General features: G+C 41.2%; 4 protein-coding genes across 6 annotated transcripts in view; 2 read left to right on the top strand and 2 right to left on the bottom strand.

Annotated features, from left to right (window-relative positions):
- Positions 1 to 104: 104 nt before the first annotated feature.
- On the top strand, positions 105 to 2,613 carry mrps7 (mitochondrial ribosomal protein S7). The gene is made up of 5 exons (XM_083977233.1): positions 105 to 202; positions 1,171 to 1,362; positions 1,461 to 1,524; positions 1,620 to 1,787; positions 2,136 to 2,613. Exons 1-5 carry the CDS (start codon positions 159 to 161, stop codon positions 2,355 to 2,357), a joined length of 690 nt encoding a protein of 229 aa, XP_083833359.1. The 5' UTR covers positions 105 to 158; the 3' UTR covers positions 2,358 to 2,613.
- A 159-nt stretch (positions 2,614 to 2,772) lies between these two features.
- Positions 2,773 to 7,588, bottom strand: mif4gdb (MIF4G domain containing b). The gene is made up of 6 exons (XM_083976828.1): positions 7,476 to 7,588; positions 6,684 to 6,795; positions 6,490 to 6,599; positions 6,009 to 6,164; positions 5,476 to 5,568; positions 2,773 to 4,491 (listed from the first exon to the last, which is right to left on the bottom strand). Exons 2-6 carry the CDS (start codon positions 6,760 to 6,762, stop codon positions 4,264 to 4,266), a joined length of 666 nt encoding a protein of 221 aa, XP_083832954.1. The 5' UTR covers positions 6,763 to 6,795; positions 7,476 to 7,588; the 3' UTR covers positions 2,773 to 4,263.
- A 692-nt stretch (positions 7,589 to 8,280) lies between these two features.
- slc25a19 (solute carrier family 25 member 19) lies at positions 8,281 to 13,347 on the top strand. Of its 3 annotated transcripts, none has more exons than XM_083976960.1 (7): positions 8,281 to 8,327; positions 9,261 to 9,421; positions 10,160 to 10,315; positions 10,423 to 10,593; positions 11,293 to 11,473; positions 12,363 to 12,493; positions 12,587 to 13,347. In XM_083976960.1, exons 2-7 carry the CDS (start codon positions 9,290 to 9,292, stop codon positions 12,800 to 12,802), a joined length of 987 nt encoding a protein of 328 aa, XP_083833086.1. In that variant the 5' UTR covers positions 8,281 to 8,327; positions 9,261 to 9,289; the 3' UTR covers positions 12,803 to 13,347. The 3 variants fall into 3 exon arrangements, with proteins under 3 accessions (XP_083833086.1, XP_083833088.1, XP_083833087.1); XM_083976961.1 differs by having other exon boundaries at positions 8,308 to 8,400; XM_083976962.1 differs by lacking the exon at positions 10,423 to 10,593.
- A 2,956-nt stretch (positions 13,348 to 16,303) lies between these two features.
- The window catches only part of pitpnc1a (phosphatidylinositol transfer protein cytoplasmic 1a), a gene marked incomplete at both ends in the record, with an annotated part of 51,677 nt that continues 40,640 nt past the window's right edge, over positions 16,304 to 27,340 (bottom strand). Inside the window, 6 exons of the mRNA XM_083977128.1 lie at positions 16,304 to 16,614; positions 17,855 to 17,918; positions 18,444 to 18,599; positions 20,367 to 20,462; positions 22,675 to 22,746; positions 26,289 to 26,296. Coding sequence (XP_083833254.1) covers positions 16,304 to 16,614; positions 17,855 to 17,918; positions 18,444 to 18,599; positions 20,367 to 20,462; positions 22,675 to 22,746; positions 26,289 to 26,296 — 707 coding nt within the window. The remainder of the gene's footprint in view (positions 16,615 to 17,854; positions 17,919 to 18,443; positions 18,600 to 20,366; positions 20,463 to 22,674; positions 22,747 to 26,288; positions 26,297 to 27,340) is intronic.

The raw sequence follows: 27,340 nt of genomic DNA, 5'->3' as shown, positions 1-27,340 counted from the left end.
TATTTAAAAAAACAAAAGTTGTCTTGGTGTATGATTTAAAACTGACAAAATAAAAAACTGTCGCTTTTAAAATCTTTATTTATTTATATTTATATTTTAGTGAAGGCAGCTTTAGGACGTACTGAGCCGGGGTCCTGACTGACACTCACATTGTGAAGATGGCGGCCTCCTTGTCAGGATTATTAAAGCCGTGGACACCGAGGTAAATATGACTTTTACAAAGATTTAAAACGGATTAACAGTGTGTTTAATATAACTGTGCTGCAGACGCTTTGCTGCTGCCATTTATATTTTAAAACACTGGAAATGAAACTAAACAATGCGTTGTTTATTAGCTCCTGAGTCCTGGTAATTTTTTATAATGTTTTATCCACCGCAGCCACAGAAAACGTTTTTTTGAATAATCGAAACAATAATGTTATACGAGCTTTCAATCAGCCAGGTAATGAATTACTCTGTAATATCTCTTATACAGCGACAGTCCCCCATCACATCAGAGCAACATGTCTGCAGTACGGTCAATCAATTCATCTGTCATTTATCTTTATTAATCGATAAATTCACTCGTCACTAAAAAGTCAGACAATTGAAACATCTTCAATTATCCTTTTTTTGCCTGAAGCCCGAAAACGGTCCTGTTTGATATCATGGACTACAAAGAAATTAAAATGTGCACATTTTATATGCAAATATTTGATATTTTTGTTTGGGGAAAAAAACATTTGAAACATTTGTGACATTAGACTTTTTTTCTTAATGGGTTGATCGATTTATGGTCCAGTCATTGCAGCTTCAATTGTTAAATCCATAAGATGCCATGAAACGGCATAAATTGACCTTCATGTTTCTAGAGGCCAAAGAGTCATATTCACAGTTTAGGACAAAACCCAAAGAATGTCAGTTTACAGTCAGGTAAAAAGTGAGGATTTAAACAGTTTATCATTTGTGAATCAGTTCACTGACCTAAATAGTTTCAAAACTCATGTCAAAATCAGATTTTAAAAGTTTTGAAAGGATGTCATCGTGCTCTACAGAAACGTGTGAGACTCCTTCAGGTTACTACTTTATTCCAACATTCCAAACTGAAAGATATTCAGCTGACAAATTGCAAATAACTTTTCTGCCGAGAGACGTTTTCATGCGAGTTCCTCGTGTGTCCTTCGTCTGCAGGGTGTTCTTGGTCAGATGGAGCAGGTACAACCCGTACTACCTCGAGCCGGAGGTCAGCAAGGAGGCGTACAACAGACCGGAGGCCGAGCTGACCGCGGAGGAGAGGGAGCAGCAGCAGCTCAAAGTGCTTCGACCCATCAAGGCAGCAACCAACAGCGTCACCAGCTCTGTCTTCAATGACTCGGACCTCAGGTAAAACAACACCCACCCGAGGTGACTACAGGAGAGCAGCGTCACTGATGGCAGCTGTTCAGTCACACATGATCATCTCTGTTTGCTTTGCTTTTCAGTAAATTCATCAACATGATGATGAAACATGGAAACAAGATTCTGGCCAGAGAGATCATGACACAAGTAAAACAAAAACACCATCCAGTCTCTGAAGTGATTTGCTGTTTGTTGGCCTAATAATGTGGTGCTCTAAATCGCTGCTGCTTCTCTTTTCCCAGACTCTAGAGAATATAAAGAGGAAACAGGTGGAGAAATACCACAAAGCTCCCGAGGGGAAGAAGGATGAGATCGAGTGTAACCCCTACACCATCTTTCACCAGGCTCTGGAGAACTGTAAGCCGGTGGTCGGGTTGGCCAGCATACAGAAAGGTGGAAAGTACTACCAGGTCAGTGACGGGTCATTGTTGGGCACGTTACTTTTAAAAGTAATAGTTATAGTTAACGTAAGACTTAGTAACTCAGTTACTACATTATAAAAGTAACTAATTGCACAGACTGGAACAAACTACCAGCAGAACTGAAATCAGCCCCAACTGTAAGCACCTTTAAATCAGGTTAAAAATATTTCTGTGCTTATGGCTGAGCTCCTTTTAAGAACTTTAAACTTTATCTATTTTCTTTTCTCTCTCTACTTTTTTTTTTATCTTGCTTTTAATTCCCATTACTGTTGATAAGAAAATGGCACCAGAGTGACGACAAAGAAGTCTAACATAACTTCATCCCCTTCCCCCCAGGTGCCCATTCCTCTCACGGACAACCGACAGCGCTTCCTCGCCATGAAGTGGATGATCACAGAGTGCAGGGACAACAAACACAGACGCACGCACATGTATGAGAAACTCTCCCAGGAGGTGATGGCGGCCTACGTCAAAGAGGGCAACGTTATCAAGAAGAAACATGAGCTGCACAAGATGGCGGAGTCCAACAGAGCGTACGCCCACTACCGCTGGTGGTAGAAAGACACTCACAGTTTGACACACGTTGTGCTGGTCATTCAGGATTCAGCAAAACATTGTGTCGCTCAAACTGCAAATGTAAATATTACAACACCGTGGAAATCCTTTCGGTGGAAGGACGCTGTACAAAGAGCTGACGAGGAAGTGAAATGTGTATAGACTGTCACTTTTTACATTGAGACATCGTGTTGTGTATCATAAACGGTCCTGCCCGGTGGAATTGTTCATTGAAACACAATAAACATACTGAACTGAATTTAAGGAAAAACTTCCAGAAATTTATTAGAACAAATAAATTTGCATTAAATGTACAACCCAACCATAAAAAAATGGAACTGAGTGATGTAAAAATGTAGCAACAATGTAAGAAAATACAGAAACATACTGCAGTCAGTAACATGTCATTTTACCCATTGCTAGTTTGAATGCAGTGACAAATACCAAAAATCTATGCATTAACCTTCAAATACTACTAGAAAAAAACAAAAACATTTTGGGACATAAATACAAAATTTCCTAAATCCTGACCACTTTCAACTTTTAAATTCTTGAAATTAAGAATTTCTCAAGGAATTCATCAAGTTCGTCTGATTTGTCTGACTGCTGAGAAAGTAAATTTTATATTAAACTTTAATTATTTACATTTTACAGGTTTACAACGTCATGTCATATTTTAACCGCATGACACTTGTCCCAGGCTTTTGTCCGTCTGATTCCAAGGCACAGCTTTGGTTGTAGACCTTAGAGCTGTCGGTGAAATAAACAATAAGCTGAAGTAACAACAGACTCAAACGTAAAAACTTGAGCTCAGCTACATAGTGTCGCCAGTGCTGGTGGAACCTGAATTCAGATGCAAAATACTTTACCTCTAGTTTAATGCTCATGTGACAGGGCGTGTGTTTGGAGTGGGGGAATAACTACTCCCCAAGCACCTTGACTACAAATGAAAGAGTTTAAACTCTGTAAAATCAGCTGTGTTGGATAGGATGGTCCTGTGCATGTTACATTGGCACGATTTGTTCAACGACTCAAATTTGTAAATGCAGAAATCACTTCCAATATCTGACCTATAGAAAAGTTAAAATGTCAAATCAAACCAAAATGTTTTGTCTTGTATTTATAGATTGAGTAAATTGAGGTGTAACAAAAAAAAACAAAAGAAAATCCCTGAATTAAGACAATGTTTTGTCTGAGCTTCACATAATGGAGTGGCAAAGAGACAGTAACACAGGAATCCCACAGGAAAAATTAAGCAGAAAATTCCTCTGAACTGCTACTCAAACCTTTTGTAAAACTCAACCCTATGATAAAATATTAAACTAAATATTTAAAATATCTATCTTCAAATGATTAAAAAATTGGTCACACAACAATAAAAGGTAAAGCAAAGACCAGATCAGCCTGCATCTGACTGGAATGTCTTTCTCAACTTCATATATTTGGTAAAAAATAAGTTGAAATGTTTTCTCAAAACAGGAATGCTAGAAAGATTTTAAAAAACAAAAACAAAAAAACATAAAAAATATCTTCAGCTCCTCTAGCTGGAATCAAACCTTGAAACAAAGTGTTCCTGAATGTGGCTAAACCTCGTGAACTGAACTCCAGCTCTCTGAACTATTGCACGTTTCACATCCACGGCACTATTTCTCAGTAATATTATCAAACGCAGGGAACAATCCAGCAAAAACCAAAGTCTTGTTACACTATGAGCCGCTATCTTCACGATCCCCCTGCTGATTACCTGGAACGAAAGGGGGGGCGTCGTCCAATGTGAGAACTGCTGGTTTTTAGATTCTGTCGTGATTAAGCAGAGGTTGTCCAAGGTGCTTGATGGGTTCCTAATGCAGCCATCAGGAAAAAAAAAAAAAAAAAGAAGCTGCTCAGCACCATCGTCCTCACCACCGGCCTAATCCGCAATTTCGCTGTAGTAGTACTTGTGGGCGGTGCTGCTGAGCAGCCAGCCTCCGGCCCTGAACTCCAGGATCTCCAGCAGCAGCAGCCGGGCCATGGAGCTCAGCCCCTCCTGCAGCAGGAAGCCGTCCCGCAGCAGGAAGAACAGCTCGTCCATCCTCGGACCGTTCACCTTCTCCAGCTGCTCTCCGATACGGTGCAGCTGCAGCACCAGGCAGTCCACCTGCAGGAGGGAGGGGAGGGGGGAGGACACTCTTGAAATGTGACAACTTAAAATATTCCACACAGTTACAGAAATAACATTTCCTTATTCAATCGAATGACTTGAATTAATGGTTTGACATACCATATCACACTAATATGCTATACTGTATGTGACTTAGGCTTTTATGTGTGGAGTTTGCATGTTTCCTCTCACTTGTTGGACACTATTATATTGAACTCATCTATATGTAAACCTCTATTCACCAAATACATTTTCATTCTGATCTTTTATTTTGGGTTCAGACTATTTTCTAGAGAATATTCTGAGAAGACAGTAATATTAAAAGTGAATTATAGCTGACACTTTTAATCTAAGTGTGTTATTTACAATCTATTCTAAAAAAAAAGACATATTTTCCTTTTTTAATGTAATTTCTCTAACTTCTATGAAAAAGGTTCCACCTGCAAAGCACCAATCAGTGCTCAGGACGCAGACAGAAGAACCAATCAGGTTTTGTGTTCATACTGTGTTAATTTGCGGGGGGGAGGAAAAATCAACAAATTGTGTTGAACTTTTAAACTCTTGTTTTAATTTGTTTGGTTTGGTTCAAATAAAAAAGTGTAATTGATGCTCAATTGAAACCTCCATGACACAAGTTTTGCAGAGGTTTCATGAGGAAGGGATGTTTGTTTGACTTCAGGGATACATACAATGTGTTAATGCATTTCACACTGAATATTTTTTGTTTATTGACCTTTCACATGGAACATTTTGGTGAACTATCATAGCACCGGTGCCGTTCTGTTACTATTAGATCATTACTGATGTAACATTGTTGATTATTCAGGTAATGGCAGCAAAGAATAAGCCACAGTACATGAACATCTGTGATACACAAGGCACAAATCTGTAAAGAAAACAGTCTGTCTATTCGGATGTAGTTAATCATCACCAATTAAACTGTATACAACATAAAATAAAAATAACTACTCTCCTCCTCACCTCCTCCTCGTTCAGGAGAGCATCTGGCTTGGCCAGCCGTATCAGACAGCTGTACACAGGATCGACCAGGGCCACCATCGGCATGTTGTTCACCTACATGTCAGGAGGCACAGAGATTGTAAACAGCAGCTCAGCACAACTCTCATTGAGGCGACTGGATATGAGCTCTTTTTCACACGAGCAGAGAAGCATCAGCTGTCAACACTGAATGAAATGAACCCAAGGAAACTGACCCGTCTAAATAATACACTGTTGTAATGGATGAAACCTGAGCCGGGCTCCTGTTGATGAGAGAGTGTGCTGGGACCACACCTCCTACACTCATTCCCCACCACTGACATAATATTGGTTTTATATACAGGAAAAGTGCCATTAAAGAAACATGTGCACTGCATTAGTGGTTGTGAGAAGTTTAAGGAAATCTAAATCTAAAAAGATGAAATCAAGACATTGCAAGGTGACAGTTAACAAGAGGAGCAATTTAACAAAACAAAAACAAATCAAACCACTTCAGTTCTCTCTCTGGCTCTTACTTTGAGGTAGTCAAAGATGTTACAGATGAATGTGACGTAGCACACCCACTCCTGCAGCGAGCGCCTCCTGGTCTCCTCACGGCTGTTGAACTCCTGCTGCAGCCGATTCAACAAGTTTCTCCTGAACACGTTCCCGTTGCTCTGCTTGGCCTCGGCCTGAGCGCCATCATGATCAAGAGAGAGAGAGAGAGAGAGAGACGGTGGACAAAGCAAGAGTCAGGACAGATGACAGAAGGTAAAGCATGGACAAAAAGCCAGGGAACACAGTGGTGTGGGTAAGTTGGCTCCGAGAGCTTCTTGTTGCTCCAGGGTTAAGCATCGATAATGTAAGAGGATTAAGAATTTGGTCAACAAGAGTCAAGACTCAATCAGATCTTGTTCTAGTTTCTTAAATCCTTCTGCCTCAATCAGTACACACTGCTTTAAACAATCAGTACACATTGCTTTAAACTAACATACACAACACAAACAGATATCCAACCTGAACGATGGTGTAGCAGATCCGTCCTGCCTCTTTGCTGAACACCTGGTCCTTCAAAGACTGATCCACGATGATGCTGGAAACCTTCTCCAGGTTCACTGAGCCTGGATCTATAAGAAACAGAAACTTGTCTGAGGTGTTGTTTATCATCAAAGTACACATTGGATACCAGCAACAGTATTAAAGATGCTCACCTTTCAAGGCTGTTTTCAGCAAAACCTGTGTGTCCATGTCAAATGACTGGATCCTGTAGTCGTCAGTGGAGTTTTCCATTTTATGCAGCTGCACCCACAGGACACCAGAGAGCTGGAAATACCAAACAACACTATTTTACCATTATATTTTACATCAGTGAAACAGTTGACAGGCGTTTTTCAAGCACAGATTAAGGGGTCTGCGTCCCGACCATGGACACAACATGCATTGCAGACAGAGACCGGGGGACCAGAGGACAATTTGAGGGACAACAATAACCTCAAAATCCTGTACTGTCATCAAACCGGCTGCTCCCCACAGCTCATTCACTGAGGGATAGGAGGGATTACATGAGCAAACTCGGGACAACTAAAAGGTCACTCAACACATCAAAATCAACAGACTTAACCCACAACACAGGAACGAAGTCTGCTTTTAACTGTGACACTTTAAATACCAATATGTGTGCAATAAACCCAACAAGTACCTTGATGTATAGCGTTAACGTTAGCTTCACGACAACTTGGGTGACATTATTTTGGTTTATGGTCGGGTTAACTGTGCCACGAGTGTCACTGTAACACGGGCACAGTTGGTTTCTCGTAAGAAATAAACACAGAAATACTGTTAACTAGCAGTTCATTAGCTAAAGTACGTGTTTCGCTGAATCCTGACGTTAATACGAGTTAGCGTCAAGTTTTACACCAATCTCATATATTTTACAACTAGTCATGAATTCAAAGAGACGGGGAAACTACCTTTAAAAGCGATAAATCAAACCAAAGACTTACATTTCGAGGATACGGTGGCGTTTTTTGGGGGGAATTTTTTTTTTTTTTTACATCAATTCTTCACATCTAAGCTGCTGTCTATTCTCCTTCTTCTAACTCGTGTAGTTTTGGCCGTTTGGACGCCAACAGGCGCCACACCGCCCCCTCAGGCCGACACGTGAATGACCGCTGTCACACTTCAAAGATCAATGACACAGACTGACCACAGTATCTTGTTAATAAATACGGTATGTTATTATGATTTGATGACTTAATTGATAATGCCAAGGTGGACTTTTGCCTCCTTGACCCTTAAACGGCCATTGAAGAAGCTGTTGAAAGGGAACTTGGCCTCATGTTTCTGTTGACGTTACGTGTCAAGTCAAGATGAATCCCTGCCGACCCCACCCGACCCGACCGATAAAAAACAACGCATGTACGCACGTAAAGAGGGCTGATTGTGTATGACTCGATTGCAATGTCTTTCAACGCCTTTTGGTGTGAAAGCTTTATTTTTGGAAGCAGTTGTGCATGGATATATCTGAGGTAAGAGCAGATTTACTATCATGAATGTTCAGCGCCGACCAGTGGTCACCGAGTGTAACTACGCAACTTCTGCTTATTTTGAAAGTGTACACCACAACTTTTTTTTTTGTGTACGCTATTTCGTGAACGAGTTGATTTAACGTCATTTGAAGCTTTATGTTGTTAAATTATTCGTTAAATACATCTCACGGCATCATGCTGCGTTAGTACAGATACGCTAGGTGGTGACACGGGGATGTATCTTGCACGGATATTTCTTCTTTGACAGTAACCCGGAAGTGTTGTCCCCCGGTACATGGCGTGCGATGGGTGTGTGATCTTGTCCAGGTAATGTTGAACTGTGTTTGTCCAGCTCCGGTCCTGTTATCTCGTTGCATTTATGACACATTTTTACCACAAGGTAAGAAATCATACACCAGCGTTTCTGCCGCAGCGCTGAGCCTCGGCACAAAGCAAATAGCTGCTTTTAACGTAGCTCATGTATCAAGGTCCCAGTGTTAGCGTGTCCTCTACATGCTGTGGCTCCTGCCTCAGCTGGTCTTTATAACATGTTTTCATTAATACTGCATCATAGTCCTGACCATGACAGTTCGTCTATAATTATGTTTTGATAGTGTCGGTGTCAGTACAATATCTAAAACGAAGATATTTCGCACATACTCATAAAAACATGATTGATGATATTATGCCATGCGTATAGTGTCTGGGCTTAAAAAAACTCAACACATTCACATATAATCCTGATCTAGAGATCTGATTTGTATAGTTTATTATAACATGATCGGTGTTCACTTTACATGGATGGTCATATACTTTGCTGTTGGTTAAACTACACAGCAGCACACAAATCAGGGCAGAATAGCTTTATAAAAACCTGCTACAGCATTTGAATATGTTCAAAACTTATTGCCTTTGTAAAACTTATCCAATAACATATTTGAAACGGAAACTCTCTGAAAGTTGCCATTGTGCATCATGAATACATGTTTTATTACTCACGACTTTCAAGTAATTTCAATTTTAGCGTGTAATGCCTCATTCTGCTTTTACATTGTTGTGTTTGTACTTTTATCCAAGCAAAAACACAGTAAACCTTTACACCACTGATCTGTAATACTGAAGCTATCAAAAATAAATAGGAATAACATAATGTGTAAACTTATAGTCTTTGTCACCTGTACATGTGAATGGTTCAAGGTTTTACCACAGAGTAAAACCTCATGTAAATGTTACAACATGAATGATGAATTATTTCTGCAGTGTTAACAGGATCCTGAGGTTGTGGAGTCATGGTGGGCTACGACCCCAGGGCTCAGGACACGGCCCTGTGCCCAGAGGAGGCAGCTCTGGCTGGGTCCGCTGCTGGGATGGTCACCAGAGCGCTCATCAGCCCACTTGACGTCATTAAAATCAGATTTCAGGTAACGATGTAGCTGACTTTGATTTGATTTGTATAAAATAATAATCAAAGTGTTTTTATTGACTTTTCGTATTTACACAACTCAACAAACATCCCATTCTGAAGAAGACAACAGGACTCAAAAAAATACACCGCTATACAACTCTAAACTAAACTAAAGCAGACGAAAACTCATGTTCAAAATTAGAAATAAAAGTCTGCCGGACCTAACAACCTACCGCTTAGTGTTGCCCTGCAGTGTAAATCTAAGGTGCTCTAATTTAAGGTGTGCCATCACCTCCGCTACCCATCGTTTATGGGATGGTGGGCTGTGTTGCCTTTATCCAGTTAAATAAGACCAGTCTCCTGGCCAACAATGAGGACAATGCTATTGCTTTCCTCTGATTAATCGTTAGTTGTGCCGCACCAAAGATGGCTGTCAGAGGATAAATGGATGAGCAGGTTTTAACAATTTTGGCCCAGATCTCTTTCAGCCTAGGGCAAGATTTGATTTGTATTTAAATAAAGCAGCGCATCATCATGATAATAATGATACTTCATAGTGTTTAGTGTTATCACATATGGACCAAAGTGAATGAGGAAAAAGGTATATCAGATTGTCTACTTAGTGATAGCTGTGCTCCTAACTCATTAAAAGTAAACATACTGCCACAAAACAGGAGAGATTATAATCACTATAAAAAAAAAAGGTGTGATTATGTGTTGACAATGTTCATCAATACTTCTCTCCCTCCACCAGCTGCAGATTGAGAAAGTGTCTTCCCAGAGACCGGAGGGGAAGTACCGGGGCTTATTTCAGGCGACTCGCTGCATTCACTCTGAAGAAGGGCTCTCTGCTTTCTGGAAGGGCCACATCCCGGCACAGCTGCTCTCCATCGGCTTCGGGGCCGTCCAGGTAGAGCCTGTGAATTCACACAATCAAAGAAAGAAATGCATCCAAAGTGTCCCAATGATAAGATCACTGTATTAAGATACCCTCATTTGTGCATGTCTGGTTTGCAGTTTGCCAGTTTTGAGTTTCTGACTGAGTTTGTCCACAAGTCGACACCGTATGACAGCCAGACCTCAGGGGTTCACTTTATATGTGGCGGCTTGGCTGCCTGCTCTGCTACGGTGGCCTGCCAGCCTCTGGACACACTGCGCACTCGCTTTGCAGCTCAGGGTGAACCCAAGGTAGGACACACACTACTGCTGGTGCACTGCAGCAGCTCCTCAGAGAGTTATATACTGTAGGGTTGTATTACATTAATTGATTGTAGAGGTTGACCAATAGTGGATTAGGCGAGTGTCATAACAATAGTTTGTAGCAGGAAAAAAAAGCAGGTCCCTGATTAACTGGCTGATACCCCACAAAAAGTCAGCGTGTGAGTGACCAAACACATTTAATCACCATTACCTCTTGTCCTCAGGTGTCGCCATGGTGTTACCCTAACCCTCTGTGTGGACATGTGAGAGCGGTGAAGGGTGCAATCAGCCACTAACAGAGCCAATACTTTGCGGCCATTTAATCAGCCAAACAAATTGGTCTTCATCATTTTCTAAAATTCATGAGTTCATAGAGAATAGAGAGTGAAGCTGCCTTGAGTATCACTTTGATTGCCCATGTTTTGACTGTTATAATCTCTCTTTGTATCTATTGAAAGTTAGTAAGGAAAATGTTGTGTGGTGGAGACGTTACGCACTGATATTTAGGCTTATATTGCCAGAGTTTGGCCCTTAACAGCAAAAATGATACTTAAAAAATGGACATCATCAGTTTTATGCTGCTTTAACTCCATTAGTTGTTGTTACTTACTGACATAAATGTGGTATTGGCCAGTATGTAAAGCGGTGATCCCCAGTGCCCAAACCCTGTCTCACTTGTCCTCTCAGGTGTACAGGAACATGAGACATGCGGTGTCCACCATGTGCCGCTCGGAGGGACTGCTGACCTTCTACCGCGGCCTGTCTCCAACACTCATGGCTGTTTTTCCTTACGCTGGGTTGCAGTTCTTCTTCTACAATGTCTTCAGGAAGATGCTGGATCCGCCGCCCAGCGCTGGGAAGTCGGGAGGTCAGTGGAGCTCGTTCTTCTGGTGCTGCCCATCAGAGCACATACAGCACAGTCATCTAACCCTGCTAAAACCTTCACCTTTTGTCAAACCTTTTCTGAAAAATCAGTCTTGTTTAAACTATTAAAAAAACACCTGGATAATTCTGTTGCCATGTGGAAAAAGATTTTATGGTCAGATGAGACTAAGATTGAACTTTCTGGACCGAAGTGCCATTTTTGGCACAAAAAAAAAACCAAACACAGCACACCATCCATAACACACCATATACTGTGAAGCATGGTGGTGGGGACATCATGTTGTGGGGATGTTGCTCTTCAGCAGGGACTGGGCAGTTGGTCAGGATTGAAGGGGAATGGATGCTGCCAGGTACACCCAAAGTCTTGGGGAAAACATGACAACGATCCTAAACATACCGCCAAAAGAACAATGCAGTGGCTGAAGGATGGAAATATAAATGGCCTTGAGTGGCCAAGTCTTAAATCCAATAGAAATGGATGTGGATGGACTTTAAGAGAGAAGTCTGTAGCCACTCACCACAGAGTTTGACTGAACAATTCTTAAATGAAGAATGGGTAAATATTCTCTAATCTAGGCTCTAGAGACATGTCCAAAGAGACTGATGGCTGTAATGAAAGCAATAGGTGGATCTATGCCTTATTAAATAAGGGGACTGATGACTTTTCCAACTTTTCCAATTTTTTATTAATTTTCAGAACTGTCGCCATTTGATGTGGTAAAAAGATTTTTAGAATGGGTTTTGATTTCGGCCTGTATGGCAGATAATGTCGCTATTTCAAAGGGGTATGATGATTTTCTATAGGCACTGTATACTGTATATGTAGTAATGACAGTTTGAAGTACTTTAGCTCTCTCTGTGGCCTCTGGCAGGAGGCCTGAGAAGCCTGGTCTGTGGCAGTGGAGCTGGGATGATCAGCAAGACAATCACGTACCCCTTCGACCTCTTCAAGAAGAGACTGCAGGTGGGCGGCTTTGAGACGGCCAGAGTTCACTTTGGACAGGTAAGCTGCTCCGCTCAGCATCTCTCACAGTTATGCAGCATCTGTTTCTGACATCTAATCTGTCTGAACTCATCTCCGGTGTGTGACGTGCAGGTGCGGAGCTACAGAGGCCTGGTGGACTGCATGGTTCAAATAGCCAAAGAAGAGGGCATCCGAGGCTTCTTTAAAGGCCTCTCGCCCAGCCTGGTGAAGGCTGCGCTGTCCACAGGCTTCACTTTCTTCTGGTATGAATTTTTCCTCAATGCCATGAGTGACCTCAAGGAGAGACGGAGAACAAAATACTTAAACAAACATGTGGAGGAAAGATAATGAAGGAAACAAAAAGAAACAACGGCACAATCACGCACATCGGAAATGCACCCATGCTTTGTTCTTAAAAAATCAACCGGGTCGATGCTTCATGGCGGCTTCACTTTGTTTACATGTAAGGATTGGAAAATGTCAGATAACATCATTTTACTTTGCTTTTTTGTGCTGTCATTACATCGTTGTAATAGTACCGTGTTTATTTTAAATGTCCTCAATATTCTGTCCTGGGGTTTTTAAGGTTTATGGATTTGTGCTTTTAAAAGATACAGTCATGTCATTTAACATTTTGTGCTCATATCAAGTTTGCACATTTTAAGCACTGACTTTTATTTATGAGTAAACTTGGTCCTTGTTGTTGACTTAGATTTTCTTAACCGTCTCGCACTAAGTTGGATGGAGGAGTCAGTGTCAAGATGAATATACTTTGAGGTTGTGTGGTGGGATTGTGTTATGACGTGATGAACATTTAATATTTACTATATTCTACATTATGGTGGACAGGAGTGTGCTCCTGAAAACAGGCCAAAAACACTGCTAACTAAGAGTCTGTGCCGACGTGTCTGTGTTGCTGTAAATTTAATGTCATTATTTTTAAAATAAAAGTTTGAATTTTTTAATATAATAGTTCTCTGTTGTCTATTCTCTTGTTGTGTGTAGTGTAAACCTGTGAATGTTGTATCTCCCTGTGCAGTGCAGTCTTTAAAGTTATGAAGGATGTGGGCAGGTGACTTTGACTTCAGTCTGATACTCACCTGTTTTGCAAATGGTGCTTACATAACACACTGGCACAAACTGTGGTGAAGTGTATTGTGACTTTCTTAGAACTGCAAAGCCAAAGTTTAGTTGTGTCTGTTTTTTTCGTTAATTGCTTTTTTTTTTTTTAATTGCCAGAGCCATATACAATTTTCCATCTCATGTAAGATGGATGGACAATAAAGTTTTTATGAGTTTGCCTGCAGTGACCGAGGCATCCTAGGGATGCAGTTATATGATAAATAAATTTCACTTTTAGAGCTCTTTAGGCATATGCAATGTTTTCTTTGATGTTTGAATATTGTACATTTCATTATTCTGGAAAAAGTGCAGAAAGACTTATTCTGGCTAGAAACGCAAGATAGATTAAAAAAAAAAATCTATTCAGTTTAATTGAATTAAATTGTTATTTTTGTATTTAATTTGTTTGTCATTCAGTTTGGCTGCACCCCGTGTGAGAGGCTGTGTCAGAGCTCGGGCCCTTTAAGGCCTCCGAAGCTGACCAATCAGAGCACACTTGGCCCTGATTGGTCAGTTTAAGAGCCCGGGCAAGTTACTGTCACACAAACAAACAAACAAACAAACTTCAGGAAGTTTTCTTAATACTGCTACAATGACATTCTTCTGTCTCGTCATTCAGAAAGAGGAAGAAGTCAGACATGTGGGGAGAAATACTGTCATAAATCACTCATCAATGGACTTAACATGACAATGTACATAACTTGGAATACTTTGATGGAAAACCCTTCAGATCATCTGTGGACCCTCACTGGCTGGAGGAACGGACAAACAACCAGACTTGATGAGGTTCTGAAAGGTAAGGAGCTGCCACTGCTGGGCCTTTTTGCTGGTTTGTGCTGCTGGTAAATGGGAATTAGTTCTACTTTTCTGCTGACAAATGTTGCTTTGGCCAGGTGGCTAGCTGCAGACTAGTGCATAGCACTGCAGTGTTAGCCTGGGCCTAATGGTTGTAGCTATCGATGTTGGATGTGTACACAGGGTGACCACTCAGTTGTGCTTCTTGTTGTGTTTTTACTGACTGCTCTCACAGGGGTTTGTGACTCCTTCCTGATTTTGATCTTAATAGACAACAAGAGCACAGGACACACTAATATGTTGGCATTAAAGTTAGTAAAACAATGTTTTAGGAGTCTCCCAATAGCTGCATAAAATTGTTCATTTATGAAATTATAATCTTGCTGACCATACCCTCCTCAATTAGGGCGTGTTTTTACTCAAGTGTATTGATGCTGTGTATTTTTTCTACAGTAAGTAGGCAACTTATATTTGCACTTCCTAGTTGTATCATGACTGTAGACACACAGCTGTTAGGCACCAAAACTGGTCTTTGTATTCTTCAGTATTGAACGTACATGTGTCAGTATGCAAATGCCTTTTCAGAGTTGTCTCTACATCTGTGACAGTGGAAATTATACAGTTGCATCTGTGTCTAGTTCCACAATGATGATCCTTATGAAACAGATTTGTACGTCTGAAAGAATATATTTCTTTATGTTGTTGGACTATAGGTTTATCCATCGGGCCTTAAGTACTTCAAACTAGTTTTAAGTTATGAGTTTTACTATATGAGTTTTATTATTTTGGAATGCACTCAAATGAATGGTATCATAAAAGACGAAACATACAGAATTTTTGGATACAACAGTATTTCATTTAATCAATTTCACTAAATACAAAACCCATCAACAGTATGATTAAAAAATGAACAAAGCGCAAATGAATAAAGCAGCAAAAGCGCATAAACCACATGAGCTGTACGTAAAAACTCAGCTAAAACACAACATCAAATATGAGGCAGAGATAACAAAACACTGAATTCACAAATATTTAAAAGCACCGTCTGCAGTCAAAGTCATGCAATTACATAAGTCATTTACAGACATTGTGGCTGACAGAACCCACTATCATAAATAAACACTTAGAGAAGATAGATAGTCATGTTCTTTAACATACACAAGCCATTTAATAGCAGCGGTATCACTGGATATTATATTCTTTATGAAGCACTGGTGTTTTATTGGTTATCTGATGTTCATACTGTACTGTATATACAAGAATACAACAATCACCTTACACCTGACTGTGAAAACCATAATACTCAACTGATACAGTGGCCAAAAACAACCCGTCAGTCTCCTCCGCATATGGATATGTCAAACCACAAGCTCCAGTCAACAAAGCCAGAGACTCAGATCTTTAAAGCTAAAGTGGAAACAAAATCTGTACATGTAAAAGTTTGATGTGCAGTGACTGGACCTCAGCATACTTCGTCAACACACTCTGAGCTTGGACGGAAACAAGGTGATGTTAAGCGGGATAAAACATTTTCAGGAATGTATGCTACACCCAGTCGGACTAATTGGACTCCATCCATCCTGTCTGGTGCATGGAGCCGTCTGGCTGTTTTCTTGAGGAGGAGGAGAGGAAAATGAGAAGCCTCCAGCTGCTTTTGTTGGACTCTCAGAGGGACACACGATACCTTTGGACCTCACAGGACTTTTAGCTGTGGTGATCAGACTGCCTGTCGGTACCTTGTATAGGTAGCCTGAGAGCTGTTGGCTTTGCTGTAACACCGGCGGGGTTTGCTGAGGGGGCTGGGGGGCCACCAGGACCGTGAAAAGTCGCCTTCACTTCAGCTGGTTGAGGGGGTTATTGTGGGATGTGCTGGGCAGGCATCCTCCACTGATCCACAGGTCGAGGGCGTTCACCAGTGGCACAGCGCGGCTCTCATTCTGGCTGCGGACTGGAGTTCCAGGAGAAAAAGCTGGGCAGTTTGAAGATCGAATCCCTGCGGCCCGGGTCCGGCAGGGTCAGGGTCTCTGGAGCCGACTTCTTCCTGGGACGCTCCTTTGGCACCGACAGGAACTCGGGGGCTTCAGTGGAGAGTGGAGTGGACGGGGCGCTGTTGGGGCCGCTGCGGGTGCTGGACGGCAGCGGGGTCTCGGAGATGGAGATGGCAGGGGGGAAGGAGCCGATCTTTAGGTTGGTGGCTTCCTGTGTGGTGCGCTCGTACTCTCTCACTTCCTCCATGGTCATGTCTGTCAGAAAAAAAGGAGAACTGTTTGGTTTCTGAGGCTGAAGTCAGTCCATAGTTTAACTCTAAAGAAAGCAGCGACACTCGTAGGTTGATTGTTTAAGAAGTGAAATGTGGCTTAACAATTACACTATTTAGTAGTCCAGTTGTTATTTAAGTTCAGTTCAAGTTCACTTTTATTTATATAGCACAGTTAAAAAGACCATGTCTAGTAAGAGCAGGAAATAAGATGATATCACTCAAATAGTTAAAGTGTAGAAATGCAACAGTGTCTAAATCTTTTCTATGGGGTCAGAGCAGGTTGTGCTATGACAAGGTTTCCCTACCAGGGCCACTTCTATTAATATGTGTGTGTTTGTGAGAGGAAAAAATAAACTTGATCTTCCGAATAAACCATTAGGGCGCCTGTCAGCCTCAAGCAGGTGTTAAGTGGCTGAAACAGTTAACTAAAGTAATAGATAAATGGTAGAATAATTTGAGTTAATGCCATGTATTAATGAGTGAAACAGCCAAATACAGGACTAATGGTTAAACAATGGTAGAAAAGTTTAACTAAAAATTATTTAATCAATGCTCGTGGATGAAAAAGTGTAAACTAAAAGTGATTCAGCGTCTATTTCTCCATGTCACAGCAGAGAACAAATGCAAACTTAATCAAAGCATTAATGAAACATGGTCTCCTTCGTGATAAATTGCTCAGAATGTGCAGAGTGTCTGATCTGATCTCACATTGATTATTCCGACAACTCTGTTGAAACCCACATTAACCAGGGATTCTTCAAACAGGGAGCTTCATCAGAACAGAGAGATCAGAGAGGGTTCACACTGAGACGTTCAAATCCAATATCTAGCGCAGTGCTGAACGTAATCTGCTGAATAGCTACGTCATGGTTACATTAGTGCATTTGTGATTGTAGCAGCTTGTACAAACCCAGTAGACATATATATGATAGGGTGCCTGCAGCACAGAATCTGAGAAGAAAATGAAATAATAATGGCTCAGAGGTGGAAATGAAATAATCATCAAACAGTTTCCCGTAGAAATGGGCAACTCATCTACGTGGCTTCAGTGGAAGCACAAGGTAGAAGATAAAATTACACAGCATCATTTAATTTAAAGGTGCAGATTATGGACAGGATGACAACCACAAAAAGTTAGAAAATATAAATAATCTACTATCTTGGGATGAGTTACAGACCGAACAATGTTTCATGAGTCATCAGCTTCACTAACAGACACTTACCGATCCACTCGTCCACCCAGGCAAAGGCCTGCCTGTGTCCTAACAGCAGGACATCTCGAATCACCTGAGCAGAATTGGGCAAAAGAATAGAGGAAAAGGAAGAACATAAGAGGCAGAAAGTCAGAAGAGGGACAGAGGCAGGTGAGGATGGATACGAAAATGAGTTAACTCTGAAGGCCAGTAGGAGATTTATAACATTTCTAGTCCTAAATGTTTCTATTCACCCCCTGGAGGAATGTGATTAATATGAGTCACTCCTGGTGTTTCCATGTGAATAATAGCTCTGCCTGCGTGTGTGTGCGCGTGTGTCGGTGTGTGTCTTGCCTCGGGCAAGGAGAGGACGGGGACAGTTCACCTCAGGGACAGATGCTTTAGAGGGTTAGGTGAAATGGCTTTGGGAAATAGGAGATATGAGGTATAAACTCTGCAGCCAAGGTAAACAGGAGGAGGTGCAAGGCAATTTGTGGAAAGTGAACAGGGCAGATGTAGTAGCAGGCTGGGCTGGAAATGAAGCCCCTTTGGTACCGACACCCATCCACATTGGGGTTAAAACGTTTGGCTTTTACAAGACCTTCGTTAGATCACTGACCTTGTGTACGAACTGCTCCACACGCGTCTGCAGGCCCCACACCTCAAACTTGACTGTGACCAGTTTGTAGGAGCACATGACGGGGTCCTGTGTGTCGATCCATCCCTCCTGCAGCGTGCCTCGGTTTGTCTTCTTTGATTTAAAGTAGCGCAGGTCCTACAAGAGCAGGTGAAAGTCTTATTAGGGAAACAAAATCGTATGTTGTCAATTCTCGTAAGTTTAGCATGATGACAAAAAAAAAATCATTGTTAAAATGTAAAAGTTTCCTCTCTCTCTCTCTCTCTCTCACATAGCTGCACACACATTAATTTTCTCCTCCCTGCCTATTGAGTAGGATCACCTGCATCCATTACAGGCCTTGTGTGAGGTACAGCGAGGCAGCACAGTGGGAGCCTCTAATCACAAACTTTACATTCATTAATCACTGCTCCCTATAGACTAATTATGCTGTTGTGCTCCTTTGTCTCAGGGTCATGTGTCTGACTGTGACAGAGTGTGTGTGCGAGTGATACACAACTCTCTCCATGCCTGCTGGGAAAGCACTTGCAGTGCAGGTGGAGGAGGGCTGGGTGTGTGACATGACGTTTCTTGGCAGACAAAAGAGGGAGAAGATGAGGACTGTCTTGTCTGTTTGTAACACGTGTGTTTATAGACAAGTGTCAGATTAAAAGAAACTTTACTTCAACTTTTTTTAATATTTGTTGAACCGAAATTTCCAATATTAATGTTTATATCCACAGTGTAACTGTGTGTGTCAGTCTGGCTGCTGTCATAGCTTAGGGGTCAAGACGTCATCCATGTTACACAACACTGACACTCTCTCCTCTCTCTCCCGCTCCTTTCCTGCCATATCTCCACTAACACTAACTACTTTTTTGTAGTTAGTGAAAATGAAAAACAACGGACTGTGAAAAAAAATCCCCCCCAAAAATCCATAATTATTTCCTGGTATTTCTTTCGTTTCAAGAAAATTCATTTGCGATGAGGGAGCTGGATGTGGTTGTGTAGATTCTCAGGGGTGTGATTGTGATTACTTGGACTTAATTTGCTTGTGTGAATGTTTGACTCTGATGTGGTCGATGTGCTTTGGTCTTGTTTTGTTGTTTTCTGTAAGTAATGCATTTTAACTTTTAAACCGAAGGAGTCAATGGGCTTTGACTCGTGTGTATAAATTTATTCCATTTCTTGAGGACACTGATTACCAAACTGTGACTTTTGTTGTTGTATCTCTGCGATGCGTCCTTATTTGTCTTTTGTTGAAATTAGAAAAAGCCTAATGATGTCCAGCACAAATACACAGTTGGTTTCATTCATGTATGACACTGATCTGTGTTCAGTGCAGCGAGGTGTGAGTGTGGCGACTCTAAACACAAATCAATTTATATTTACATCGGCCATGTGACGTCCACTTTTAGCTCTGGGTGGCATTCAGGTGCTATTTTTAGCTCCGAGTGGATAAAAGCAGAAGACCATAAAGCTCAGTGGGAGGTGTGAGTGTGTGTGTGTGTGTGTGTGTGTGTAAGCAGAGGTGTCAATAATAAAAACAGCACTGCAGTGCTGTCATGACCCCTCTTGATTATTAATAGCTCAGCATTTTATGACCATCCCACCCTGATGGGGACACACGCTAATGTCCATTCCCTCCCCCACACATAAACATTAATTCCCCTCCCTCCCATCACTCACAGGAGGCAGATGGATGGCTAGTGGTCAGAAATGAGCTGGCACTGCTGGAGAAAGATAACACACCTTTCTGTTGATCCGCACATAAATTACGCCCCACCCCCACCTCCTTTCATTCTTCTGTATCGCTGACTCTTTACTCTCTCCGTGTGTGCATGTATTCATTCGCTCTGTGCTCCTATTCACACACTCACAAACATGAACAGTGTATCCTAAGGTCAGCGCCTCGACCTGGCCCACCTCTGACTCCTTGTAGTAGCGCTCGGCGATCTCATCGTAGGCGATGTCCACCACACACACCTCTGTCTCCTCGTCTCGGGGCTCGCCGCCAAAAATCTGAGGGAAAGGCAAACGGTTCAGTGTGTGAGGAGAGGAGGACAGTGGAATCAATAATTGCACTTAACAGGTTGACAAATGCCGTGGGATGACGTGCTGTGATTTCCCCCGTCACCTGGCGAGGCGGTGGAGGGGAAGCTACGCGTTCACTGGAGGCGTTAAGACTCTTTTGAGACCGAAGAGTGAGAGCCATTCATGAATCACACAGGAGGGTTTTGACAGTGATGACACGCAGAAGTCATGATGAGCACCTACCTTCCTTTGGTTTGGCCTCACCCTCGAAACAATAAACTAAACAAACTGTGAGGATGAATGTGACTCACACACAGTCCATCACACATCATGTGCTCTGTGATGTCTTCCTGTGACTCACACAGGATCTGATAATAAGCAATGCCATCTGAATACTATCCGCTCCTTTAGAGTGTTTTCTACAGTTCCTGCGTCAAAGAGAGTTGATCATACTTCCTGAGTATTTCAAACTCTTATACAGGTGTAGCAGAGGGGTGAGAGAGGGCAGTTAGAGAGCAGAAACGGTTATTAAAATAAAGATGAGGGAGAAGATTGTAGAAAAAAGGGAGAAAGACTAGAGGACAAAGGCGTTGGAGGAAAGTGTAAATGTGTGAGAAGGAACAAACGCTCCAACTGAATTCATCTCCAACTTGTTACGATCGGTTTAAAATGTGAAATCGTGACCATCTGTGAATCTTTTTTGCAACTCCCTGCAGCCGCCACTAAGAGGAGCTGTAGCCTTGTGCCTTCAGCTGCCGTATGGATTGAGGCAGTATTGCATAACCTTCAGACTTGTTTCTATTGCCAATCAAAGTGTTAAGTGGCACTGAAGCAGAGGTGGAGAGCAAGCAAAGTGCTGCTAACAGTGAAGAAAGGGTCAACAAAACCACCAGTACTCTGTCATGTTGTAGGAAATAATCACTCGTCTTCTTTTATACTGTTATGTTCAAATCCTTTTTTTTTTTTTTTTTTGCTCCTGTTATTGTTATTTGAATTATTAATGTGTGTCTCTGTGCTGTGTTTATTTTCTTCAGCAGTAATGTTCCAAAACTTTCTCTCCGATTACATCTATTTGCATAAATGCACTGAATAAATTGTTGTTGTGATGTCTGTGACTTCTCACTGTCGATGGGTGTTATGTCACAGAGCCGAAGGAGCTGCTGACGTGTGATTGTGTTTTTCAAAGAGCGGCCATAACTTTCCATGATGATCTCCTTTTTAAGTGACGTTCACATTTCAACTGAGACACATCTGACTGACTTCAAGTGTAAACAAAAAGGAAAAGACACGTTTGCAGCGAGGCCACACACGACTTGAGTCTGATTAAGCAATATGTTAAAACTGTGGCCTCGTGCTGACGGCTGAAACACAGTCGTGCTGATTGATATTGAGTCCAACATCATAACCTCTAGTGTGATGTAGATTTTATGCAACCGATCTATGAACGCCATATCAGTATTAAGCAACAACAGATTTTAATCATTGTATTTTCTAATGGTTGACTTCATAATTCATTTGTCTCGGCCAACACAAATAGTTCCACAACAGGACAGATGCTTGAGTGTTGCTAAGCGACCCAAATATGAACATCAGGCTTCTTCCTCTTCTGGCGACCGTACTTGATTGCATCCAGATGTTATTTGTGGAGAATATTGTTGGAGAGTTTGTGACGAGAGTCTTTGATTTAACAGATAATAGAACACCTGTGTAGTTGAGTCTTGAGTGAGACATGTAGTTAGAAGTCCCGGTGTGAGACGAAGCTTCTCCAATCAAATGATTTGGTTGCAACTAACTGGTGTGAACAAAAAATAGTTACTTGAATGGAAGACTTGATCACACCATGGGTTTTAAAACTATCCATCTCTAGGACTGACTGCTAGTTCACTTCGCATCCTCCACCTGATGGAAAGAGGTGAGGTAATAAAATCTCCTAATTAAAATAACACAATGACACAACTGTGACAAAGGGAATCCTCCTCCATCACCTCCGATTTGGAGGCTTTGATGCGACAAGGTTGGTGAATATGAGGAAGAGGAAAGATGGGGCAATCAACTGACAGATTATAGGTGTGCAACAGGGGATTTGACAAAAGCAAACCTGAAATCTGTTGAGAAGCCATGCTGAGATCCCCTCTTTTCTTTTCAGAGCTACTCGCACAAAACACACTCTCAACCACATGACACTCTGAGCTCCACTCACGTTATTGTTGCTTCCTTTGTTGTCCTCGTATTTGGTCTCTATGTGGATGGAAAACTTGGGCAGGAAGGAGCACTGCAGGAAAAGAAAGAGATGGTGAGAAATTGATGTGGGCAGTGATGATTTATAACAGATAACAGATGATGATTTGCAAAGCTAAAGGTTTCTATCAAGTGATACACAGGGAGGAGATGTGATATTGTGTCTCCATGTCTGTGCTTTTACCCAAACAAGATGAGCAACAGTGACTATTCTTTCCCTGTGTGGATTTACACAAACAGACACACACACACCAACATCGCCTTTGGTCACGATGACTGCTGTTCATCGTTCTTAAACACAGCAGTTTGATTAGATTAAAGTTTTAGACTCATAATTATTATGCAGCCAAGGAGTGGAGTGCTTGTAACATGAGCTGCTTGTGTGTTTGTGTGTGTGTTGCTGTGTGTGTAGCACAGCAGGAAAGAGACAACACGTAAGATCAATTTTGCCCTCCAGCATTGAAAAAAAAAGAGCTATAGGGCGTGATGCTGGGAGCTCATGCTGAATACATAGGTGTGTGTGTGAGTGTGCGTGCAATCGTGCATTCTTGGTGTAATTACTGTACACGCACACTACACAGTGCAGTAAGTCAGTGCTACCTATGGCCTTTTGAGAGACAATGAAAAAAATGTGTGTATGTGCTCGTGTGTTTGTGTGGCTTCTAAAAGCAAAGAAAAGGCACATAAAGCGTCATCTTGGAAGCAATACTGTCATCCTCAGAGGACTGACGGAGCCATTATTTGACACTATCGCTGACTCTCTGTTCTTCATTTCTCTATCATACCTTTATCACCCAGGAATCTCCATCAGCATAATCCCCCACAGCACATTGTGTTTTTATGCATTGATGCAGTCATGCCTCATGTGTTGTGTTTATGTAGAGGTTAGTTTCCAAAGATATGTCTTTTTTTTAATGTATCATTATATTTAATCCAATATCATTAATATAATTATGTTAATAAGTTAACAAATGAGACCCCCACATCTTAGACACTCCTAATTCAAAACGAGCTGAAGAGTCCACAGCCAAGATTTTAAGCAGAGTTAAATTCTAACATTAAAATGCTAACATGCTCACAATGACAGATCTGACATGCTGATGTTTAGCAGGCATTGTGTCTCTGATGCTCACTGACCAAGTGCTAGTATGTTAACATTGGCTGATTAGCTCAACACCTCTGATCTGATGGTGGTGCCAGATAAAACTTTACCAAAGTGATTACTTGTTTCAATTCATCCTGATAGGGACGTGCAACAAATGTATCAGCAATTCCTATACAATAGTCATCATTAAAAGTAGATCAACAATGTCAAAAGGCTTCATCCTCAAAATGCCTGTATTAAACTCATTTAGTTGTGGTTAAGAAGAAGTTCAGTTTGGGACAGAGTGGTAGCGTTAATGACTGACTGTTAAGTCTATGGATGGATTGACCAACTGCCATCTTGAGAAAATGTAACATTTGCAACCTGAGTATGACATGACTTTGTGACTATTAAATTTTAAACAACAAAGTCACTGGCACTCCTACTCATTATCTTCATCTTCTGCACCCACCCACCTCGGGCTAATGATAACAAAGTATTCCCCAGCTGAATCAGTCCCATGAGGCAGCGTGACTACAACACAAGCCCCATCAACACATACTATTTATACTTGTTTAACTTACAAGTACACCACTGTCTTGTTAGAGACTCTTACCAACATTGTGGTGATTGTTCACTTGAGAATACTTGCAGCATATTTTTCCCGAGGAAAGGACACTCGCTCTCTGCAGAACTTATATAAAATTCTTGAGCTTGTTAAGTCAGAAAAAGTTACAATTCACTTCCGCATCAGCTGGCATAACCTTCCTCAGACATCCAGATGTTTCTCGCATCTGTGCAGTCTCAGGGGAAAGGATCAGCTCCCTGCTGATTTTAAATGTGCTTCATTGATGTTTCCTTGCTGCCTTAGATGTTAGGTGGACAGACAATGTCCACAATGTCCCAGAGCAAATCATTAGTGCTTTTCACAGCGACAGTCAATTAAATCAGTTATACAGCTGAGAGCTGTGAGGTTTGTTAATGTCTTCAATGGGAAATTTCCTTGATTAGTTGATATTGACATGTGGGTCAGTGCAGCAGGGGTGGAGGTGTTGTACCACACTGTAGTGGTGAGAAGAGATCTGGATCAAAGTGCTAACGACTTGGTTTTAGATTTCAACTTTAATCTTTGGTCATGAGCTCTGGGATGGTAAATAACAAATCTAATTTCAAATATGGATGCAATATGTGATTATTTCTTAAATTATCAGTTAATTAATTGATTTCTTGTTTGGTCTGTAAAGCAGCAAAAAATAGTGAAAGGAAACATAGTTTCTCGAGTAATTTTCCATAATTAAACACACTGATGTGAAATTACATGTGTTTAATTTGTGGGATGGTTGTAGGGAAATGTCAATGCAGGTAAAATGCTAAAACCTTCTCAGACAAGATTTTGTTTCTGTTTGGATTAGACTTAATTTTCTGTGAGCGCAATCTGATGTATGAAGGTCAAAATAACAAGCAGAATGTCAAACACATGCAAATCTCTGTTTCTCTCACACATGCTTGTTTTAGTATATTTTTGGGGACCCATTATTGGCATAATTCATTCTCAAACCACTTACTCTAACTTAAAGCGTCACAGCTGAATATCTGACCTTAACTCTTGGTTAACTCCTACTGAGCCTAGCCCTCCAATTCAAACCACATCTTAACCATTAAATATCAATTTAATCATTCCATTTCATTTATTGGATCTCCATTAGCATAGCTATTCTTCCTGGAGTCCAAACATTAAGTCAAAATTGTCTGTTCTTTATTCTTCCGAGTCCATCACGGAAAAAACAAAACAAAAACACAACAGCTAATACAGTGACAACACATAGATACAATCATAGACGCAGACATACGTATAACACAAGACATGATACATCACTTGTAAAATACAATTAAGAATACAAGGGGCAAACAATATAACAAAACATACAATCATGTGAACTTCAGCATTTTGGTTATAGTATAAGTATGGTGGGCTTTTGGACTGTCTGCACGTATATAATAAAACAAGCCAACCAACACACACACACACAACTAGGAAACTTATTAAATTATATTTTCACTTTGTGTTACTCATGAGAATTCTGCTTTACAAGATAAACATGTGCTGTATTGTGTGTGTCTGCTATATCACAATGTGGGTACCTGAAGAGAGATCATTTTTCGGCAGACATACTGATAATATATATAATGTAATATTTATTCAGTGTGCTGCATGTGTCTTCATTCTCAAAACATGTATGAACTCAATGTATCAGTATTCACAGCATCTACAGCAGGGCTGTTCCAGTGACCATGAATACCTACTGTTTTATCAGAAGGGGCACTTTACACACATTTATTTTCCAGTGCCAGCAGCATTAAGGAATTGTAGGTTCAACTTTAACCTTCCACGCTGATTTACATTTCAGCTGTTGGATCAAAGTGATTTTTTCGTGTGTGATTTTGTGTGTGCATGTGCGTGGGTGTAGAGTAGACGCATTTAAAATACTCACTGTGTACTCTGACCATTTTCCCAGCAGAGGCCATCAGTATAACAGACAGAAATGGAGGGGGGGAAGGGGGCAGATAGGAGGGGACATAGGAATGAAACGGTACAGAGATAAGAAGAGAATAGAGGAGAAAAAAATCATTTAGTTCAAAATGGAAAAAGGACCACCAAACCTCAACAATGGAACCTCAGTCCCACATGAGAGGAGCCTATTTTGTTATGACATAGTCCAATGTGACACAATGACATATCTTGTATATGTATAGTCCCACTGAATGCATAATCAGCCCCATATTTGTTGACATAGTAGGAGCTGCATGTTCCTTTGTTTGCCTTGTTTTGCTTGTTGCAGCCACGACAGTAACTTAAAGCTAAACATAACAAGGAATTAATGTGACCTCCCACTGTTCATTTTTAATCCCTGTGAGTGTTTTGTGACATTTAAAGCAGCTCATCCTCTTGAAAAAGTTTTCTACACTTTTAAGAGTTGTTTGACAGGATGAAATTATGATATTAAATATTTTAGTAATATTTCATTTAAATGGCTGTCTGGCCCACTCTCAAACAATGACACCACCATGGCATCACTATGTGTCAGATGTGCTGAGGTGTGCTGTGCCATAGGACATACTGTATGTATCATAGGACATAATAGCTGGCCTTTGAAAAGCTGCTGATAACAAGTGCAGTCATATTTTATATAATGCACCACATAAACTCCTCCATGCAAGATTGGTGTTGCACAACACAAGTGGCATGCTAAAATGCAAATAAGACAATGTTATTTTTGTAGGCAGGCTTCGCTGCTGCTGTACCCACTACTATTTGACGCACTGTAAATACAAGTGCCACTTTCTGAATGGAGCGACAGCAGCAGCGAAGTACTGATGCAGATTGTTGAGAAAAAGGTCAAAACACGTTCCATTGTCAGACACAAACTACAACTTCTATCTTTCAGTTAAACCTGCCTGCCTCTCTCTCTCTCTCTCTCTCTCTCTCTCTCTCTCCACATAACTCCCACCATCCCTCCTGACCTCTACCTCTCCTCCTTCCCTT

This window comes from Trachurus trachurus (assembly GCF_905171665.1).
Source record: "Trachurus trachurus genome assembly, chromosome: 8".
NCBI classification, from domain to species: Eukaryota; Metazoa; Chordata; class Actinopteri; order Carangiformes; family Carangidae; genus Trachurus; species Trachurus trachurus.
The sequence above is the reverse complement of the archived record's forward strand: the minus strand, read 5'-3'. Positions and strand labels throughout refer to the sequence as shown.